Here is a 21,601-nt window from a genome sequence, read left to right as displayed (position 1 = left end):
GATTGTGTTGTCGCTTTGTATGCTTGTGTGGAAATGCTGATTGTTACTGAATTAATGTGCTGATGTTTTGTGTTCGCATGGCTTGTGTCCTGTGCTGAAAATCCTTCTTTTGTTGTTATTGCTGTCTTTATTGAGTTATGATGTCCTCGTAATGTACTTTTATTATTATTATTATTATTTAGAAGGTTTCAAAAACATCTTGCTTGAGGACTGCAGTTGAAAATTAGCCAGCTTGCTCACACTGGCGGCACACTTACAGAAATATTGATTAATGTGTGTTGTCCTTATAAAGAAAGAAAGTGAAATGTCTCACCGAACCAGGTGGAATACGAGTCTCTCCAGTGTGCTCAGATGAGTTCTGCTGAGCTGATCGATGATCGAATAAACCCCCTGAACCAACTCACGTTTATCCTGCAGACCTGCACCAGCCAACACCACAAAACACTGCGTTATATCAAATCAGAAAACACACTGTTATATCCATGCAAATCAGAAAACACACTGCGTTATATCCATGCAAATCAGAAAACACTGTGTTATATCAATGCAAATCAGAAAACACACTGCGTTATATCCATGCAAATCAGAAAACACACTGCATTATATCCATGCAAATCAGAAAACACACTGCGTTATATCCATGCAAATCAGAAAACACACTGTTATATCCATGAAAATCAGAAAACACACTGCGTTATATCCATGCAAATCAGAAAACACACTGCGTTATATCCATGCAAATCAGAAAACACACTGCGTTATATCCATGCAAATCAGAAAACACTGCGTTATATCAAATCAGAAAACACTGCGTTATATCCATGCAAATCAGAAAACACACTGTTATATCCATGCAAATCAGAAAACACACTGCGTTATATCAAATCAGAAAACACACTGTTATATCCATGCAAATCAGAAAACACACTGTTATATCCATGCAAATCAGAAAACACTGCGTTATATCCATGCAAATCAGAAAACACACTGTTATATCCATGCAAATCAGAAAACACACTGCGTTATATCCATGCAAATCAGAAAACACTGTGTTATATCAATGCAAATCAGAAAACACACTGCGTTATATCCATGCAAATCAGAAAACACACTGCATTATATCCATGCAAATCAGAAAACACACTGCGTTATATCCATGCAAATCAGAAAACACACAGTTATATCCATGCAAATCAGAAAACACACTGCGTTATATCCATGCAAATCAGAAAACACACTGCGTTATATCCATGCAAATCAGAAAACACACTGCGTTATATCCATGCAAATCAGAAAACACACTGCGTTATATCCATGCAAATCAGAAAACACTGCGTTATATCAAATCAGAAAACACACTGTTATATCCATGCAAATCAGAAAACACACTGTTATATCCATGCAAATCAGAAAACACTGCGTTATATCAAATCAGAAAACACACTGTTATATCCATGCAAATCAGAAAACACACTGTTATATCCATGCAAATCAGAAAACACTGCGTTATATCCATGCAAATCAGAAAACACACTGCGTTATATCCATGCAAATCAGAAAACACACTGCGTTATATCCATGCAAATCAGAAAACACTGTGTTATATCCATGCAAATCAGAAAACACTGTTATATCCATGCAAATCAGAAAACACACTGTTATATCCATGCAAATCAGAAAACACACTGTTATATCCATGCAAATCAGAAAACACTGTTATATCCATGCAAATCAGAAAACACTGTTATATCCATGCAAATCAGAAAACACTGTTATATCCATGCAAATCAGAAAACACACTGTTATATCCATGCAAATCAGAAAACACTGTTATATCCATGCAAATCAGAAAACACTCTTATATCCATGCAAATCAGAAAACACTGCGTTATATCCATGCAAATCAGAAAACACTGTGTTATATCCATGCAAATCAGAAAACACTGTTATATCCATGCAAATCAGCACAAATTATCAGTAGTATTCCTAAAAATGATGAGAGGCCGGATTCAAGAAAATCTTTAAGAAGTTTCTTGAGGTATATGGTTTGTAAGAATGTTCCTAAATGCAATTTTAGAAAAATACTTTTTATTAAAGTCAGCATGAAATGTAAGTTGCGATAGTTCTTCTCTATTGTGCCCTATATCCGAGTGAAACGCTTCGTGATCCAGAACAAATGTGGGCGGGGCTTGATTTTATCTGTGGGGAATTGATTGGATGGTTGTGGTTTGCTATTGGCTGATCTCATGTGAGTGACAGGTTGCCCCGCCCACGTCATCAGAGAAGAGAAGAGGAACTTAATTTACCAGATTACCAGCAACATGAAGTTAACACAATAATGATGTGCACTATCAAAATGTCTGAAACGCTAAATTCGAATTTCTTTAACTATTAGCAAAATTCAAATTATATTCAAATTCTAAAGGCAATACTTGACATTAGAGGAAAAAGGTACTGTATTGTCTCCTATGCCCACAAGGGGGGGCTTTAAGCAAATATAAACCAAATCAAGCATTGCATCGTTTATTGAAATTAAATTAAATTCACTTTTTAAAGTGCATTAACTTTTTAAACATTTGTTCTTGAATAATATATTATTTCCTTAATGTGCATGCAAGGAAAATTAGGTTACAATAGTGCATAAAACTGTAAGTGCTTTAGGAACGTGAGAAAACACGCTTCAACACACATCGTAATGTAACGTTACTACATGAACACACATCAGAAACACTCACTTCTACTCACCATATCTACATATTGCTCTTCATAAACACCAGACGCTCATCTTGATCTGAGCGAGTGCCGAGCGCTTTCTGTTGACAGTGTTTTCAGCTGAAGAAACACACGCTCAGCTCTGACCGATGTGCAGGTTTGGTCAAGAATGTTGTTGCAAGATTTTTGCCGCCAACTGAGAGTGTTTTCATCAGCTGAAGCCTTTTCCCGCCAGTTTTCAAATTAACAACGCAGCCGCACCGCGCTGTACAAACTATATATAAACTGGATAAGCTAACAATAACACACCGCGTAAGTTATGCCATCATCATGTCTCACGCGCATCTTGACACAACAAAAATTTGAATGCACGTTTCTTTTTTTTTATTCAACGAATATATTCGAAATTCGAAGTTTCATTTGACAGCCCTAATGTGCACAGATGAATCATTTATAATAAACACTGCAAAATCCTATAAAAAAAAAAACAAAGAGTTATCTATTTTGATTTCATGCTGACTTTAAACAAGTAAAAAACATCAAAGAATCTTATTCTAAAGAATGTTTCGTGAATCCGGCCCCAAAGCGCTCATACCCATTGCTCTGAGGAACTCCTCGTAAAGTTCAAAGGTCATGAGGGGGTTAGGAAGGTCCCGCAGCCACTGTTTCAGGACACTCGCGATCACATGGATGTTGTAGTCGTCTAAAGTAACACTGTTCGCATCTGCAATGAAGGAAAACACTCAATGAAAGTTACAACTCAAGTAAATTTGGTTATAAGACGGCGTTCGCGTGAATCTCACCGGTGTCCAGACCCAGCTTGAGTTCTTTGATCTTATTGGTGGATCCAGATTTCCGGTAGATTCCCTCGGTGTAAAGCCCGTGCATCTCGATGTAGTTGATGAGTTTCTCAACCACTAGCGGGACGGCTCTCTCGTCGCTCGTTAAACGAGACAACTCTACGCCAAACTGCCGTGAAGACAGCTCGGGGTCAAACTGGGTCACACACACACACACACACACACACACACACACACACACACACACACACACACAGAGACAGACACAGAAATGAATTACATGAACAAAATATGACTGGAATGAAGTTTGAGGCACTGAGATGAGTCACATACAAACTGAAGATGGCACAGAAATATCATTTATCATATAAACGAGAGAATGAGGACATCGAGAGGCGCATTTAAGATTAGTGCCTGATTACCAGTCAGCATTAAGATTTATAATGTTTTTAAAGAAGTCTCCTCTGGTTACCAAGACTGCATTTGTTTTATTACAAAAAAACAGTAATATTGTGAAATATTATTACAATTTAAAATAACTGTTTTCTATATGAATATAGTAAAGTGTAATTTATTCCTGTGATCAACAGCATCATTACTCCAGTCTTCAGTGTCACATGATCCTTCAGAAATCACTATAATATGATGATTTGCTGCTCTAGAAACATATTATTATCATCAATTATAATTGATATAATTACAATTTAATTATCAATTAAATAAGTTATTTATATTTTTATTTCAGGATTCTTTGATGAATAGAAAGTTAAAAGAACGGTGTTTATTTGCAATAGAAGCTTTTGTAACATTAAACACTAACGTTCAAAAGTTTGGGGTCAGTAAGATTTTTTTGGGGGGAGGGGAAAGAAATAAAAGAAATCAATACTTTTATTCATCAAGGATAAATTAAATTGATCAAAAGTGACAGTAAAGACATTTATAATGTTACAAAAGATTCTATTTCAAATAAACGCTGTTCTTTTAACTTTCTGTTCATTAAAGAAATCCACCAAAGAGCAACTGTTTTCAACATTAATAATAATAATGTTTTTTGAACATTAAATCATCATATTAGAATAATTTCTGAAGGATCGTGTGACACTGAAAATTCAGCTTTGATCGCAGGAATAAATTACATTTTAAAATATTAAAATAGAAACCAGTCATATTTTGAACATTTAAATTGTCATAATATTTCACAGTATTACTGTGTATTTTTAATCAAATAAATGCAGCCTTGGTGAAAAGAAAAGACATTTTAAAAACATTAAAAATCTTACCGACCCCAAACTCTTGCCTGGTAGTGTGTGTGTGTGTGTGTGTGTGTGTGTGTGTGTGTGTGTGTGTGTCGGTCACACACACACGATCTTCAGCTGGTCTTACCTTCTTACTGCATTTGGTAGTCATTCTCAGACAACACTTCTTGTGGCACGCATAGCGACAGACTGAAGACAGAGAAACAAGCACACGTTACACACGTTAAACAGAGACTGAGCGGATCTGATGTCCTTTTCACATCAACAGGAATACAAGAAGAAATGCATGAAGTCTCAGACTAGCAGACACTCCGTGACTGAGATCACATACAGAGACACTACAGACCATGAAGACTAACTCGTGTCAGTATATCACCAGTAACAGACTGACATAATTAATTGGGATTAAACCTACTAAATTCCTTTGAGTCAGTCAACCATACAAAGGATTCAAACATAAAAAAAGTAGGAACCCTTAATATGTGGATGAAGAAGTAACACACAAACAGCAACAAGCTCAATTCATAAACTGTTATTCGTATTTTTTTGTTTTTTTTAGCATTATAACATTCAGTGATGGGAAAGCATTAACGATTCACAAATGCAAACAGAAAGAAGAAAAAAAGAAACCAAACAAAATATTCAATTTATAAGAAAATTATCCCAGGAATTCAAATACTCAATTCCCAATTGACAAACATGACAAAATCTTTCAACAAAAATTAAAGTAATTTAAATTCAGTTTATTTCAACTATATACTTCAATGAAGGCCTGAAAACACTTGTTCGAGTCCCCATTTTGAGCAATTCCAATGTTAGTAGTAAAAAACTAGGGATGCATCGACGTATCGGCCAATAATCGCTATCGGCTGATTAAAGCTATTATTCCGCAATCGGCCGAGTGTCCGGAAACAGCCGATGATCAGGCCGATTATATCCTGTCAATCAAATGGGTGCAGAAAAAAACGTGTCGACTGCAACTCATACTGTGTGGATTTAGGGCAAGTTAACGCGACGACAACGCTTCAACAGTTGAATGAATATCGAGGTTAAAGCAGGCTTTATTTGAATCACACTTAGTTCAAGCATGGGTTGCCAGATCTACGCTTTTTACTACATCAAACATTATTTGTAGCGCCTCCCGTCCAATAATGAGCTTTGTGCTCGGTTACTTCTGATAAGATTCAGTGTCATCATTCAAATTCTGTACATTTAATCATGAAATTCAAACAATAAATGTGGTTTTGACGCTCTTAAATGTGACGTGACAGATCGCTGTAGCGCCTCAGTTCAAGTTCAGTCTTTTCTTGCACTTTAATACAAGTTATATCTAGAAAAACATGCATGAACATCAGAAGGTATGTTGAAAGATACAGTACAACTTATCGAAATCCGTGTCATGACTCATGTAATCTCTCAATCTGTGTTTTAACCGCAGAAAGACGTCAGTAAACATCATCTCTTAATGTTGCATTCTCCTCAGGAAAGTGTTCACAGTTAGTTAGCTATAAAAACACTAGAGAAGAGCTTTTTACTCTTAATTATATATGTATGTCTGAATAAATTTGCCATTAAAAAGTGTTTATGAAAAATACGTGAGTTGTGTACAAACATTTCAGTTTTTTGAGTGTAATTATTATCTGGAAATAAATATCAGGTGAATATATTACATCTGTTGGTAATTGTAACTCAATTAGAGGATTTTATTTCCTTAAGAAAAAACGGTAACGCTTTACAATCAGGTAATGAACCTTTAACTAACATGAACTAACATGAGCAATACATTTGTTACACTAGTTATTAATCTTTGTTAATATTAGTTAATAAAAATACAGCTGGTTATTGTTTGTTTATGTTAGTTCACAGTGCATTAACTAATGTAAACAAGATTGTAATAATGTATTAGTAAATGTTGCAATTAATATTAACTAAGATTAATAAATGCTGAAGTTTATTGTTAGTTCATGTTAGCTAAGGTAGAATACCCTACATAAGAACCAAACTATATCAAATTGAAATTTAGTTTCAGTGCATCTCTATAAAAAAACGTTCCCAGACTGAAATGTCCAAATGATGAAACAGGAAGAGAGTTCAGAGAGTTATCCTCACGTTTGCAGACGCACGCTTTATCCATCATCCAGATGAGGGACGAGCAGAACTCGCAGTACGTCGGGATGCTGTACTGGGTGGATTTAAAGATGTGACCCATGTGCTCCTCCACCTGCATTACAATCAGCATAACCCATAATGCTCAGATATTCATATGCCATTCCTCATAAAGTCAAAGAAATGCACTTAAAAATAATAAACAGTGTATGTGTGTATGTGGGATGCCACTGATCTAATATAACTGACCCTTGTGGGATTAATAAAGTAGAAACAGATATTATCCATGTAATGATTTACAAGTTTGTCACTATAGCTGATATAATGGTCTTGTTTATGGATTGTGATACTGGTTTAATGGAAATGGATAATATACAGATAAACCAAAATATATTCAGACACCTTCAACATTTCTCACATTATCAGTTTATTCACTATAGTTTATAAAATGGTAATAAAATATGAGAAGAACTCAGTTGATATTTGACTGGTTTTGTCCGTCCTTCTGTTAGACTGTCTCACACATGAATTATGTTGAATATCTGTCAGCTGTTAAATTTAACTACACAATTAGATAATACCAGTTTAGCTCAAACAATTACCAAGCAATGCTTCATGTTGTTCAGTCTGTGGTGTAAAAAGCTGCATTAGCAATTACAGAAAAAACACTTCAGCAAAACATGATCAGCTCAAAGTGTCCCAATCATTTTTGCTCCCAAATTTTTATATATTTCCACTGTATGAAGAGTTTTTGTGTATAATATGTCACAGTTTACTTTATTTTGCTCTCCTCACTTACATTAATTAACTATAGTGTCCTGCACACACTAGTAAAACAATATCAAAAATGATATCTGGTGTCTGAATAATATTTGGTTTGACTGTATATAAAGCAAAATGTATGTTAACTGTATAAGATGGTCGACTATTTTCCACTGACTTAAAGTTTTTTTTACGACTCTCGGACTTTAACACAGAACAATCGTAACACATCTCAGCTGCTGAAACGCACACATGATGTATGATTTATTTTTGATGCGAGATGCAGAATTGTGATCTTAATTTTGTTGGTAACACTTCACAATAAGGTTCTCTATTTAACATTATTTTATGTATTAACTAACATGAACTAACAAAGAGCAATACATTTGTTACAGTATTTATTCATCTTTGTTAATGTTAGTTAATAAAAATACAGCTGTTCATTGTTAGTTCACAGTGCATTAACTAATGTTAACAAGATTTTAATAAAGTATTAGTACATTTTGAAATTAACATTAAAGGTTAATAAATGCTGTATACGTGCAGTTCATTATTAGTTCATGTTAACCAACAAACCTTATTGTGAAGTGTCACCATTTTTTTGATAGATTAAAGTGTATTTCAATAAAATAAAATACAAATGTGTACATTAATGATCTAAAACTGAGGCCTGACCGTGTCTGATTCCTTTTTCCTCCTCTTCTTCCTCTCAGGTTTAGGAGCCTGAAAAAGATTATCAGAAGAGTGTTTTCTCATGAACACTCATATCTCTTTTCCACCAATGCTGACCAGGTGCTGGTTCTGGGCCGGTGCTTATGCCAGTCGGTGCTGGTTCTATTCGACAATTATCTAAGAACCAGCTCGATTATCCACAGACTGTAGAGCCAGAGTAGGGCTACCTCCGTTGTGCTAGCAACCATAACAATGGAGCAATGGAGAACTACAAAACTCAATATATCAATACTCTTGCTCCTGGCTTTACAAATTAACACTGGAATTCAAAGACGCGCATTTACAGCTCTTCGTGACCGCTATGGACAGAGGATACGTTCAAAAAGAAAGGAAAATATCTCGCATGTTTTGACTGTTATTATTATAATTTTTTGCTGGCTTGCGATGGCAACATCTTTAGCATATCACTAGCGGCAAGCTAGCTGTTAACTTAACGTTACTGCTCATAGTTCAAGTTCAAGTGTATTGTCATGTACTCATAAAGGGAATTACAGTATAAGTTATGAAATGAATGTTGTGTGTTTAACATAGGGTGACCAGACGTCCCGGTTTGACCGGGACACACCCGATTTTGAGTTGCGTGTCCAGAGTCCAGAGAAAAAACTGTCGTGTCAGGACGCTAAAATGTCCCGGTATACACCAACCACTATGAAATTGTCCCGGTTATCAGCGATTACACAGCCGGCGTGGTCTAATTATAGCCGATCACTAACTAAACCCATGTAGAAAGACTAATAAAGCGTCCAGCGGATGATTTTAAAGCTAACGTTAAAGGGTTAGTTCACCCAAAAATGAAAATGATGTCATTAATGACTCACCCTCATGTCGTTCCAAGCCCGTAAGACCTCCATTCATCTTCAGAACACAGTTTAAGATATTTTAGATTTAGTCCGAGAGTTTTCTGTCCCTCCATTGAAAATCTATGTACGGTATACTGTCCTTGTCCAGAAAGGCAATAAAGACATCATCAAAGTAGTCCATGTGACCTCAGTGGGTTAGTTAGAATGTTTTGAAGCATCGGAAATACATTTTGTTCCAAAAATAACAAAAACGACGACTTTATTCAGCATTGTATTCTCTTCCGGTTCTGTTGTGGATCCGCGTTCACGAGTCCGCAGTGACGCTGCTGACGTAAGACGAGCTGACGTGTGTCTGGTGCGCCCGTGTATTCGGGTACAAATAAATATGTCTGGTTAAAAAAAAATGCAAGTCTTCCCCTGTGTGGAAATCCTTAGACATGTTTGCAAAGATTGTTTTGTTTCCAGCGTGCGTCTCCCTCAGACTGTAAACGAAGCTCGGACGCACCAGACACACGTCAGCTCGTCTTACGTCAGCAGCGTCACTGAACGCGGATCCACAACAGAACCGGAAGAGAATACAATGCTGAATAAAGTCGTCGTTTTTGTTATTTTTGGAACAAAATGTATTTTCGATGCTTCAAAACATTCTAACTAACCCACTGAGGTCACATGGACTACTTTGATGATGTCTTTATTGCCTTTCTGGACAAGGACAGTATACCGCACATAGATTTTCAATGGAGGGACAAAAAGCTCTCGGACTGAATCTAAAATAACTTAAACTGTGTTCTGAAGATGAACGGAGGTCTTACGGGCTTGGAGCGACATGAGGGTGAGTCATTAATGACATCATTTTCATTTTTGGGTGAACTAACCCTTTAACAGCTGACCGGTGTTTTAAAAATGGCGTCCCAAAGTTTTGTTTTGGAGCGTTACGATAGCCCCGCCCCCAGCACCTGACGTCACCGGTTCTTATCTCTAGACCAGCGCAAAGTTGGTGCTGAGCTGGAACCGGTTTTCTTGGCCCAGAGCCAGGTCTACTGGTGTGCAAAAGCAAAGAACCGATTTGAAACTAGGCTCTGGCTCCGAACCAGCACGAGCACTGCCCGGTGGAAAAGGGGAAACGGGTGTGTTTACCTTGCTGACGGCTCCGTCCATCGGCTTGTGTTCGGTCATGAACTCGTCCAGGAACACTTTGAACGTGTTGACCCAGACTTTCACAGGAGACTCGCTCCAGGCTCTCTGCTCCAGACGCATGCTCTTCTCTAAAATCTGCTCGAATAAAGCGTGGAGATCTTTATATCGGATGCTCCGGCCATCATCCATCTGAGGAACACACACATTCACACCGGATTTGAGGAGTGAGAAGAAGTGAAGGTTACACTTTATTTTAAGGTGTCATTGTTACAGTGTATTATATATTTAAAACTGTCACCGTCCCGCTAACTTTACTTCAATATATTACTATTAAATCCTAATTTAATCATGACAAACTATATATCGTTGGAAAGGTCTAAGACTCCTAAATAGATATTTTAGCGCTGTTTTTATTACAAATTATGTAGGAACAGTAATAGATGAATTTATGACAAGAGTGCACCTCAAAAACTCTACATCATTACAGGAGTTTCTGACCTTTGTCACAAAAAGTCGACGCACACACTTTTAATAATTGAAACTTTGTTTTTTAATGCTAAAAGTTCATAATAAAACATAATCTAGTATTTGTCAATAAAAAAAATTATAATATAATATTTTAGCTGAAAACAGAATTATTTTAGACGATTATACTTGTACTCTTTCACTGACTAGATATATTTAAAATAATGTAGGACTTTTTACTTGTAACATCGGGCATTATCAGGACACACAATATTCCCCCATTGCATTATTATACATAATATTTAACATTATATAAAGTACTTTAATTTAGAACTGACACTAAAACTCTTGAAACTTCTCACACAGAAATTTTTATTTTGTGTGAACTATACACAAAACATATTGCTGCATTATTGCATTGCGATATATTATGACACCTCTAGTTTTCAGAAACTCACAGCGAGAGCAGTCGAGTACGAGTTGAAGATGTTGAGGCGAAACTCTTTCAGGGCTTTCTTGAACACGACGTCCACCGGCGAATCCTTCTGCCCGTCCTCAGCTTCCAGATCAGCGATCTACAGGACCAACATGACACACACACAGTTAAAGCCCCCCTGTGGTGAACATCCAGCTTTTAATGTAGTTTATATGTCTATATGCTGAGTATTTTCTCCTTAAAACTGCAGTGAACCAAAGACAGTCTCAAAAACACGCTTTGAAATCGCTGGTGTTTCTGACGTCACAAACTACCTTGTAACCAATCAGATCAACGTGTGATTGTCAACGAGTGAGTGGAGGCGGGGCTCATTTGCATATTCATAGGACCACGTATACTGAATGAGGCAAGGGTGTCGAGTTACAGTCAAGATATTTTTAAGGAATGAAGAATATTTTTTAAGGAAAAAACGTTTAAATATGTCATTCTGGTGATCAAAGATGAGTATTAAGAGATAAAATGATTGACTACAGGGGGACTTTTGGCCAATATTATGATGCTTAAAGCTTTTTAATTACATTTTGGGTTGTGATCCGTTCTGCAGAATTCTGCTGTCATTAAACAATTAATCTCTCTGTAAATTGAGAATTACTCTTACATTATATGGTGACACTTCGATACAGTCATACATAACAATTCTTACATAAATTGTTATAAAAAACTATTATTTCGTAAATTTTCACATAAAACCAATCATATGTAAAGTAAATGTGACAGTTTACACAAGAATGGTTTTACCAACAATTAACAGAAATTAATCGCACTGCAAAAAAATGTATTAACTCGTTTCCAGTCCAAATATCTAAAGAAAAGATGCTTAAATCAAGATGCATTTGCTAAAGTAGTAAAAGGCCATAAGATATTATGTCTGGTTTTGTAATAAAATGTAAAATAATTTAGTTTCTGTTTGAATTATGTTTATTTTTCTGACCCCATTGGCAGATCATTTTTCTAGTTTTAAGCAAAAACTCACTTCATTTTCATCTTTTCCCCCCATAAAACAAGACATAATATCTTATTTATGTATATATATAAAAAATTGAGTAATATATATATACTCATCTAGTAAATGAATCTTGATTAATTTTTTTTCAGCTATTTGGACTGGAAACAAGACAAAAATACTGAGTAAGAAAAGTATTTTTTGCAGTGTAGTAAAACTAATCTAAATAATAGTGACACTTCTACACTTGGACAATAACATTCTAGCGTAAATTGTTTATATATTGTCACATAAAAAACGTTTGAGTGGGGCAGAAGTGAAACGTATAATAATCGTTTTACAAAAAATGTACAAAAATTAATTACACTGCAAAAAATGCTTTTCTTACTTAGTATTTTTGTCTTGTTTCCAGTCCAAATATCTACAAATTCTTAAATCAAGATTCATTTACTAAAGTAGTAAAATGCTATTAGATATTATGTCTTGTTTTCTTGGGGGAAAAAATCTAAATGAAGTGAGTTTTTGCTTAAAACAACTCAATGATCTGCCAACGGAGTCAGAAAAATAATCTTGTTTCGATTTGTATTAAGTTTATTTTTCTGACCCCATTGGCAGATTCAGATTCATTTTATTGTCATTGTAAGAGAATACAACGAAATTCCATTTGCACCAAGTGATTACGGATCTCAAGCAATAAATAAGTAAAATAAAACTATATCAATAACATTCGTACATTTAATTTCCCCCACACACACACACTGAGTTTGTGCTTAAAACAAGCTCAATGACACTTCAAACACGACATAATATCTTAAAGCATTTTTCCTCTCTGGTGAATGCATCTTGAACATTAGCGTAAATTGTTAATATAAACGGTCACATGATAATGTGCACACCTTCTTCATGAGGAAGTCGTTCATGCTGCGGTAATCGGCGGTGCTGGTGAGGATGTGCAGCGAGTCGTTCTGCCACGCCGAAGCTTCGAGAGACACACTACTGATCTTCACACTGCGTCTCCTCTTCATCGACATCATCCCCAGCATCGGCTCGCGGTTCTCCTTACTGTCCCGTCCACGCTCAGATAGACCAGCATGCACTGGGCTTCCAGGAGGAGAGTCTGGGAGAGAGAGAGTAGTAGAAAACACACTCCTGGAGTGTCACTGCAAAAAAATGCTTTTCTTACTTAGTATTTTTGAGTTGTTTCCAGTCAAAATATCTAATACATTCTCAAATCATGAAGCATTTACTACAGAAGTAAAACTGCATAATTTTATCAGAAAACAAGATAGAATTTCTTAAGTGAGTTTTTGCTTAAAACAAGCTAAATGATCTGCCAATAGGATAAGAAAACAAATCTTAATTCAAATGGAAACACGATAATTTTTCTGACCCCATTGGCAGATCATTTTGCTTGTTTTAAGCAAAAACTCACTTCATTTAGATTGTTTTCCCCCAGAATACAAGACATAGTATTTTTTGGTCTTGTTTCGAGTCCAAATATCTACAAATTCTAAGCAAGAAAAGCATTTTTTGCAGTGAAGTCTCTCTCCTTCCCTTCTCTGTACAGATTAAACGCTGTTAAAATGATTCCAGTTTGCATGGATACGCGGAAACGACTAAAAATTCGATATCATGAATTTTTAAGGCCGGACAAGTAATTTGATGAGGTCAATTTGTAAAGAAAGACTACACGCCTGCGCACATATACATTCACACACACATATCTATAGGCTAAACACGTGATACACAGATTCAGTTTTTGAGGTTTACGTGGAGATGATCACGCTTTACAAAATTATTCAACGCTTGCATCTTGATCCTGTTTCAAGGTTTGCGATCTCAAACACTGATGTCGTGAAAACGAACGGCCAGAACATATTCAAGTTTCTGTTTTCTGTTGCGTGGTGCGTGTTAGCGGCTGCTAAGTTAATAACTAATGATCTTTACAACAGAAGTGAATCAATCAAAACTAACTTTAGCTGGACAATAACTTTATTCTAGATCTGCTGTAAAGCCTAAACAATCTCTGTTACTGTAATCTCCTATTATCTCTGTAAAGCTGCTGTGAAACTCTATATTGTATTGACTTGTGGAAGGAATCAGGTTCAGTATGAGTGTTAAACACACACCGTTCCTGGTGTCGTTGAGCTCGTCGGCGGAGCGCCCCCTGCTGGACATCTTCTTATCCGCAGGTTTGCTCTTACTCCAGAAGCGCATCTTGCCTCTGACCCTACGGAGAACATTATTAGGATTAAATATCACATTTTAATGCACTAACAGAAACATGAATTCATGAAAATAAACAGGTAATTGAAATTATTTGTGTTAACACTTTATTTTGATGGTCCCTTTCTTACATTCTGTTGATTATAAGTAGCATTGCAACTACATGTCACGTAACTCTCGTTAGAGTATTTGTATTGTCTGCTTCGTATCTGCTAAATCTCTATTGTGATTGTCCTCAACAGAACTTCCACTGACTATATTAACTTTGCAACTACATCAACTTATTCTAACCCTAATACTCTACTAATACTCTAATGAGAGTTAGTAGACATGAAGGTGCAACAATAATCATAGACAACAGAATGTGTTGATGATGGAGCCATCAACATAAAGTGAAACCCTATTTATTATTTCAGTTAATTCTGATTTAATGTCGACTAGTGGCATAGGGATGAACTTTCTCAGCTATTTTCTGATTTGATCTGATTGGGGGATTTAAGCTCTTGACATCTGGCAACCCCCGTCTGCAATATTTTTTATGTTTTTTATTTTTTTATTTGAAGAAAACTAGAGCACCACTCACTTATGCAACCTTACATTTACATAAACAGTCGAGAAACAAAACGCATGTGTACAGTATCAGTATATTGGATCTGTGCATTATGTCTTAAAGTGGCAGCAGGAAAATATTCCTGCTGAGTTTTAAAAAGTCCCCCTGTGGTGAAAATTCAGCTTTTAATGTTGTTTATATGTCTATATGGTGTTTTTAATATGCTTTAAGACAAATCATGTGTAAATTCATAAGTCGACAGCATTGCTGAGTATTTTCTGCTTAAAACTGCAGTGAACCAAAGACAGTCTCAAAAACACGGTTTGAAATCGCTGGTGTTTCTGACGTCACAAACTGCCTTGTAACCAATCAGATCAACGTGTGATCGTCAACGAGTGGATCTCTGAGTGAGTGAGTGAGTGGAGGCGGGGCTCATTTGCATATTCATAGAACCACGCATACTAAATGAGGCAAGGGTGTCGAGTTACATTCAAGATATTTGTTTCATTGTTACATTCAAAAGATATTACATTCAGTGTTATTTTACATTTGATTACTTTGTTAAATTTCTGTATCCAACTACTGTTAGATCTACCTGTAAAACTTGAGAAACATAAATTACGTAAGGAAAACTACATTTTACTCATCTTTTTTTTCGTCAAAATATTGCATGATTACATAATCAGAGTTTGTGTTTAATGATGCTGTCTCGTCATTATCTCGCCTCATTTATGGTGAACAAAAGGTCGTTATTGATCACAGTTTTGGTTAATGACATGAACAGTAGAATGACCTCTGACCTGCTATCTGTGTTAGACATGGATTTCCGGAGCGAATCCATTTTCCCAAGGTCCCCCGAGGACATGGTCTTCTGGATCCTCTTCTGCTCTTTCTGGGACGACTTCAGACGGAAAGCCAATGCAGAATCAGAATCACACAGAAATGCTTTTTCGAACCAGACTGAATGGTTATCCACGGAAGAGGATTATGGCCAAACAATAATAAAAAAATAAAACCATCTCGAGTTTAAAGTCGAGATCAAACACGTTAAATTTTGAGAAAAAAAGTCGAAATAAAACGTTGAGAATACACGCATACTTTGAGGAATAAACTCGTGTTTTTAGAAAAAGAATTGTTAAATATCGAGAAAAAAGTCTAAATAAAATGTTGAGAATAAACTCATTAAATTGTAAGAATAAAGTCATGTTTTTAGAAAAAGAAAAAAAATTTGAGAAAAGTGGAAATAAAACGCCTAGAATACACGTATACTTTGAGGAATAAACTCGTGTTTTGAGAAAAAGAATTGTTAAATTTCGTGAAAAAAGTTGAAAAAATGTTGAGAATAAACATTAAAATTTGAGAATTAATTCTTTGTGTTACAAGAAAAAAAGTCAAAATAAAACGTTGAGAATAAATTCACTGTGTTTTGAGAAAAAAATTCATTAAATATCGAGATAAAAAGTCCAAATAAAATATCGAGAATAAACTCCTTACATTTTGAGAATAAAGTTGTTGTTTCGAGAGAAAAAATCATTAAATTGAGAAAAAAGTCGAAATAAAATGTTGAGAATAAACTCATTAAATTGTAAGAATAATGTCGTTGTTCCGAGAAAAAAATTCATTAAATTTTGAGAAAAAAGTCAAAATAAAATGTATAGAATAAATGTATTAAATTTTGAGAATCAAGTCATTGTGTTGAGATAAAAGTCAAAATAAAATGTTGAGAAACTCATTAAATTGTAAGAATAAAGTAATTGTTTCGAGAAAAAAAATCATTAAATTGAGAAAAAAGTCGAAATAAAATGTTGAGAATAAACTCATTAAATTGTAAGAATAAAGTCATGTTTTGAGAAAAAGAAAAAAAAATTTGAGAAAAAAGTAGAAATAAAACGCCTAGAATACACGTATACTTTGAGGTATAAACTCGTGTTTTGAGAAAAAGAATTGTTAAATTTCGTGAAAAAAGTTGAAAAAATGTTGAGAATAAACATTAAATTTTGAGAATAAATTCTTTGTGTTACAAGAAAAAAAGTCAAAATAAAATGTTGAGAATAAATTCACTGTGTTTTGAGAAAAAAATTCATTAAATATCGAGATAAAAAGTCCAAATAAAATATCGAGAATAAACTCCTTACATTTTGAGAATAAAGTTGTTGTTTCGAGAGAAAAAATCATTAAATTGAGAAAAAAGTCGAAATAAAATGTTGAGAATAAACTCATTAAATTGTAAGAATAAAGTCGTTGTTTCGAGAAGAAAATTCATTAAATTTTGAGAAAAAAGTCAAAATAAAATGTATAGAATAAACGTATTAAATTTTGAGAATCAAGTCATTGTGTTGAGATAAAAGTCAAAATAAAATGTTGAGAAACTCATTAAATTGTAAGAATAAAGTCGTTGTTTTGAGAATAAATTCATTGTTACAAGAAAAACAGTCAAAATAAAATGTTGAGAATAAACTCATTAAATTTTGAGAAAAAAGTCGTTGTTTCGAGAGAAAAAAATCATTAAATTTTGAGAAAAAAGTCAAAATAAAATGTATAGAATAAACGTATTAAATTTTGAGAATCAAGTCATTGTGTTGAGAAAAAAGTCAAAATAAAATGTTTAGAAACTCATTAAATTGCAAGAATAAAGTCGTTGTTTCGAGAAATAAATTCATAAAATTTTGAGAAAAAAGTAAAAATAAAATGTTGAGAACAAACTTATTAAATTTTGAGAATAAAGTCGTTGTGTTACGAGAAAAAAAGTCGAATTAAGTTGTTGAGAATAAAGGCATTGGATCAGTGTTCACGGCGCACTGATACAGGACGTGACAGAGTTGATCACTTCGTCAAGCTGTATTTTAGACTTTCTATAACCAGGCCTGTAAAGGGTTCGTTCCTGGACTATTTATGAACGTTTGATGTGATATACAGCACTATTGCAGCGCACATGATATACATTCATCAATAATCAACCAGATACACATGCGTGAAGTCAAAGTTCACTCGGGTGTCGATGCATGACTGAAACGCAGATGTTAGATCATGAATGTAGCCTATATTAATGATCTCAAACTGATTTCTCAAATTTAATGAGTTTATTCTTAAAATAGTATTTCAACTTTTTTTCTCTCGAAATTTAACAAGCTTTTTCTCGAAACACAGCGACTTTACTCTTGAAATTTAATTAATTTATACTCAACATTGTATTTCGACTTTTTCTCTCGAAATTGAACTAGTTTAATATCGCATTATAATGACTTTAATCTCCGGATGTTTTTGTGTTTTTATTATAGCTTGGCCCTAATCCCCTTCCGTAGTTATCAGACCTCCAGGAACAAGGTTGTGGTTGTGTTTTAGGCTGATGAGTGTTTCACTTAAACCACTAAACAGTGTGAGGACATCAAACCCAACTCACATGAGGGAAAGAGTGAGAGAAAGTGTGTTAGATGAGGGTGAGTAACGGAGAAATCCCATCCTCTCCATGTTAATGCTAGTCGCATGCATCTTAACTTACACACTTGATATTCATCAATAAAAAGTTGTCAGAAGTGAACAGATAATCACACGAGAGATCCAGCCTCACGTTTAAGACCAGACAAGTGTTGATGTTCAGGTTAATGTAGACACGGCAGCCTCATCCAGTCACTTTATTAGTCTTTCATTTCATTAGTTCTATCTAGAGATTTGGTTATGAAAGAGATCAACGGTTTAGCGGTTAGCATTAGCGGTTTTGCACACTGAACGAACATTATAGTTAAATTCTGTCCACATTTACTGACCATCATGTCGTTCTGAATCCCTTTGCCTTTCCTTCTCCCATCAGTGTTGTTTTAGGATCATTGAGACATTATTGAAGTTCTTATTAATATTTTGTTTCAAAGATCAAAGTGCAGATAAATGGAGTTATTGTCTCCTTAAAGAAAGAGGCGATACTGAACTGCCTGAAACGAGTCGTTGGTAAATCCAGGAAGTTACGAATTTGCATAGTGCCATCAGATATGGTAATGACCGATTGGTTTCCGACACGCACTGTTAAGCGGTCGACCAATCAGAACGAACCGAGCCATCTGACCAATCAGAGCAGAGCAGGCTCTCGGAAAGGAGGGGCTTAGAGAGACTGAATCTTTAAACGAACCGTTTCAGACACTGAGAAAAGAGCTGATGCTGCAATGCAGATTGATAATAATAATTAATGTTTTTTCTGCATCAAATCATCATATTATAGTGATTTCTGAAGGATCATGTGACACTGAAGACTGGAGTTATGATGCTGAAAATTCAGCTTTGATCACAGGATATAAATTACACTTTACTATATATTCACATAGAAAACAGCTGATTTACATTGGAATAATATTTAACAATATTATTTTTTTGTTGGTATTTTTAATCAAATAAATGCAGCCTTGGTGAGCAGAAGAGACTTCTTTTAAAAACATAAAAAACATTTAAGATAGCATAAAGTTTTTTATTTGTTAACATTTACTTTATTAACTATTTATTTGATCAGAAAGGAAGTCGTATGGGTTTGGGAACGACATGAAGGCAATTTAATGCCAGTATTAAAAGTTCTGGTTCATTTAAATGTAAAATATTCCTTCATGTGCATCATCTGTGGTCGGGTCAGTGTGCAATGCTCCACATCCGCTCCGGGTTTTACCGTGTCGGAGTCGCTGCGGCAGGCCGGGTCGGTGTCAGGAGAACTGGGGGATTCTGGGAGAGGCAGGTTTGGAGGGAGCACGTGTGTGTGCTCGTGTTCATCATCTTCATCTTTGTCAGAATCGAGCTCGGTGCGACAGGCCCGGCTCAAGAAATCAGAGCGAGTCCTTGCCATACGCGCTTTCTTTTTACGACCGGCTCCTACAACCTGATCGTTCACATTGATGATGTCAAATCAACTGATAGTGATAGACACGATCTCAGGAAAGATCAAAACTCAAATATATCCACTGTATATCATATAAAATGTGAGAAAAAAAATATGATTTGAAAAAATATAATTTTCTTTCTTAGTATTTTTGTCTTGTTTACAGTCCTAAAAAATCTTAAAACAACATTTAAATCATTTACTAAACTAGTACGAAGTATTGAAAGATATTATGTCTTGTTTTCTGAGGAAATAAGTCAAAACGAAGCGAGTTGTTGCTTAAAACAAGCAAAATGATCTGCCAGTGTGAGTCAGAAAAATAATCTTGTTTTTGTGTGAATTAAGATCCATTGGCCAACAACTCTCTTAATTTTGATGTATTTCCCCAGAAAACAAGACATAATATCTTATGGGATTTCACTCATCTCGTAAATGCATCTGGATTTGAGAATTTTTAGATATTTGGACTGGAAACAAGAGAAAATATATTTATTTTTTGCAGTGTCCTGTGAATGATATTGTGGCAAAATATGTGGATGTTGACTGTTCTTGCTCATTTTGTGGGAATAAGGATGAAACACTGATCCATTTATTTGTCCAGTGTGAAAAAACTCAAAACCTTTGGAATAGTTTAAATGTTCATATCGGTAAGCGCATTGATTCTTCCAAATCCTTTCAATTCAAATATATAATCTTTTACTATAACGGTACAGCCAATACTACAATGAATTTTATTTGGAAAAAAATATTCACAAGCAAAAATGCTCTAACTCGCAGCCTACTTTTCCAGATTTCTTAATTGAAATTGATGCATTTCTCAAATCTCTCAGGTTGATTAAAAACAAGAAAAGTGACAGATTCTTGAAATATCATGATGATTTTTTTTTTTGGTAATGCCACTGATGCATAATTTCCTCTTTATGCGTTTATCATGTTTTTTTTCTCTCTCTTTTTCTTATTTTGTTTGTGAAACTTTACATATATGTGACCCTGGACCACAAACCCAGTCACGAGTCGCACGGGTGTATTTGTGGCAATAGCCAACATTACATTGTATGGGTCAAAATTATCGATTTTTCTTTTATGCCAAATATCATTAGGATATTAAGATCATGTTCCATGAAGATATTTAGTAAATCTACTACCGTAAATATTTAAAAAGTTATTTTTGCGAGTGGATGCTGCGAGTGGATCGTGAACATAAATGCACAACTTTCTCAATGTTACGATTTTTTTGCACCTTCAGATTTCAGATTTTCAATAGTTGTATCTCAAACAAATATTGTCCAATCAAAACAAACCATACATCAATGGAAAGCTTATTTATTCAGCTTGATGATGTATAAATCTCAATTTCAAATAATTGACCCATGTGACTGGTTTTGTGGTCCAGGGTCACATATATGATGTAATTTCATTCCTGTAGATGTTCTATCTGTTCTGTCCCTTATGTCTGCTTATTTTTTGATGCATAAAAAGAATAAAGGAAAGAGTCAGAACTCATCCTGGACCTACGAGAGACATCTCACCACTACTTGGTACCTGAAACAAATAAAGGTTTGTGAACGTTTTGCCTGCACTCACCTCTCGTTTTTTTAGCGATCTGAATCCCGCTTCTCTTTGGATCGCCAGGGATCGTTCCTGATTCACCAAGTCTTTATCCGACCTGAAAAACACACAGCAATCCGCTTTCACACGACCACAGTCTGTCCCATCTGAGCACATCTAATAATGTCATCGCATTAGATGCTAAACATCAGGGAA

The 21,601-nt window shown here is 35.1% G+C and overlaps 1 protein-coding gene and 1 long non-coding RNA gene across 2 annotated transcripts in view; one reads left to right on the top strand and one right to left on the bottom strand.

Moving 5' to 3' along the window:
- The window catches only part of myo9ab (myosin IXAb), a 108,277-nt gene that overhangs the window by 9,513 nt on the left and 77,163 nt on the right, over window positions 1-21,601 (bottom strand). The window contains 13 exon segments of the mRNA XM_077230968.1: window positions 314-419; window positions 3,308-3,436; window positions 3,516-3,708; window positions 4,896-4,957; window positions 6,878-6,989; window positions 8,312-8,359; window positions 10,306-10,494; window positions 11,229-11,345; window positions 13,106-13,326; window positions 14,339-14,439; window positions 15,786-15,886; window positions 19,631-19,837; window positions 21,422-21,503. Coding sequence (XP_077087083.1) covers window positions 314-419; window positions 3,308-3,436; window positions 3,516-3,708; window positions 4,896-4,957; window positions 6,878-6,989; window positions 8,312-8,359; window positions 10,306-10,494; window positions 11,229-11,345; window positions 13,106-13,326; window positions 14,339-14,439; window positions 15,786-15,886; window positions 19,631-19,837; window positions 21,422-21,503 — 1,668 coding nt within the window.
- LOC143738891 (uncharacterized) overlaps window positions 1-21,601 on the top strand; it is a 254,784-nt gene that overhangs the window by 214,851 nt on the left and 18,332 nt on the right. The window lies entirely within an intron of this gene.

The sequence above is a fragment of the Siphateles boraxobius genome, unplaced genomic scaffold (genome assembly GCF_051911475.1).
Source record: "Siphateles boraxobius isolate OS27281-9 unplaced genomic scaffold, OSU_SipBor_1 158, whole genome shotgun sequence".
NCBI lineage: Eukaryota > Metazoa > Chordata > Actinopteri > Cypriniformes > Leuciscidae > Siphateles > Siphateles boraxobius.
This window is presented reverse-complemented; position numbering and strand designations above follow the sequence as displayed.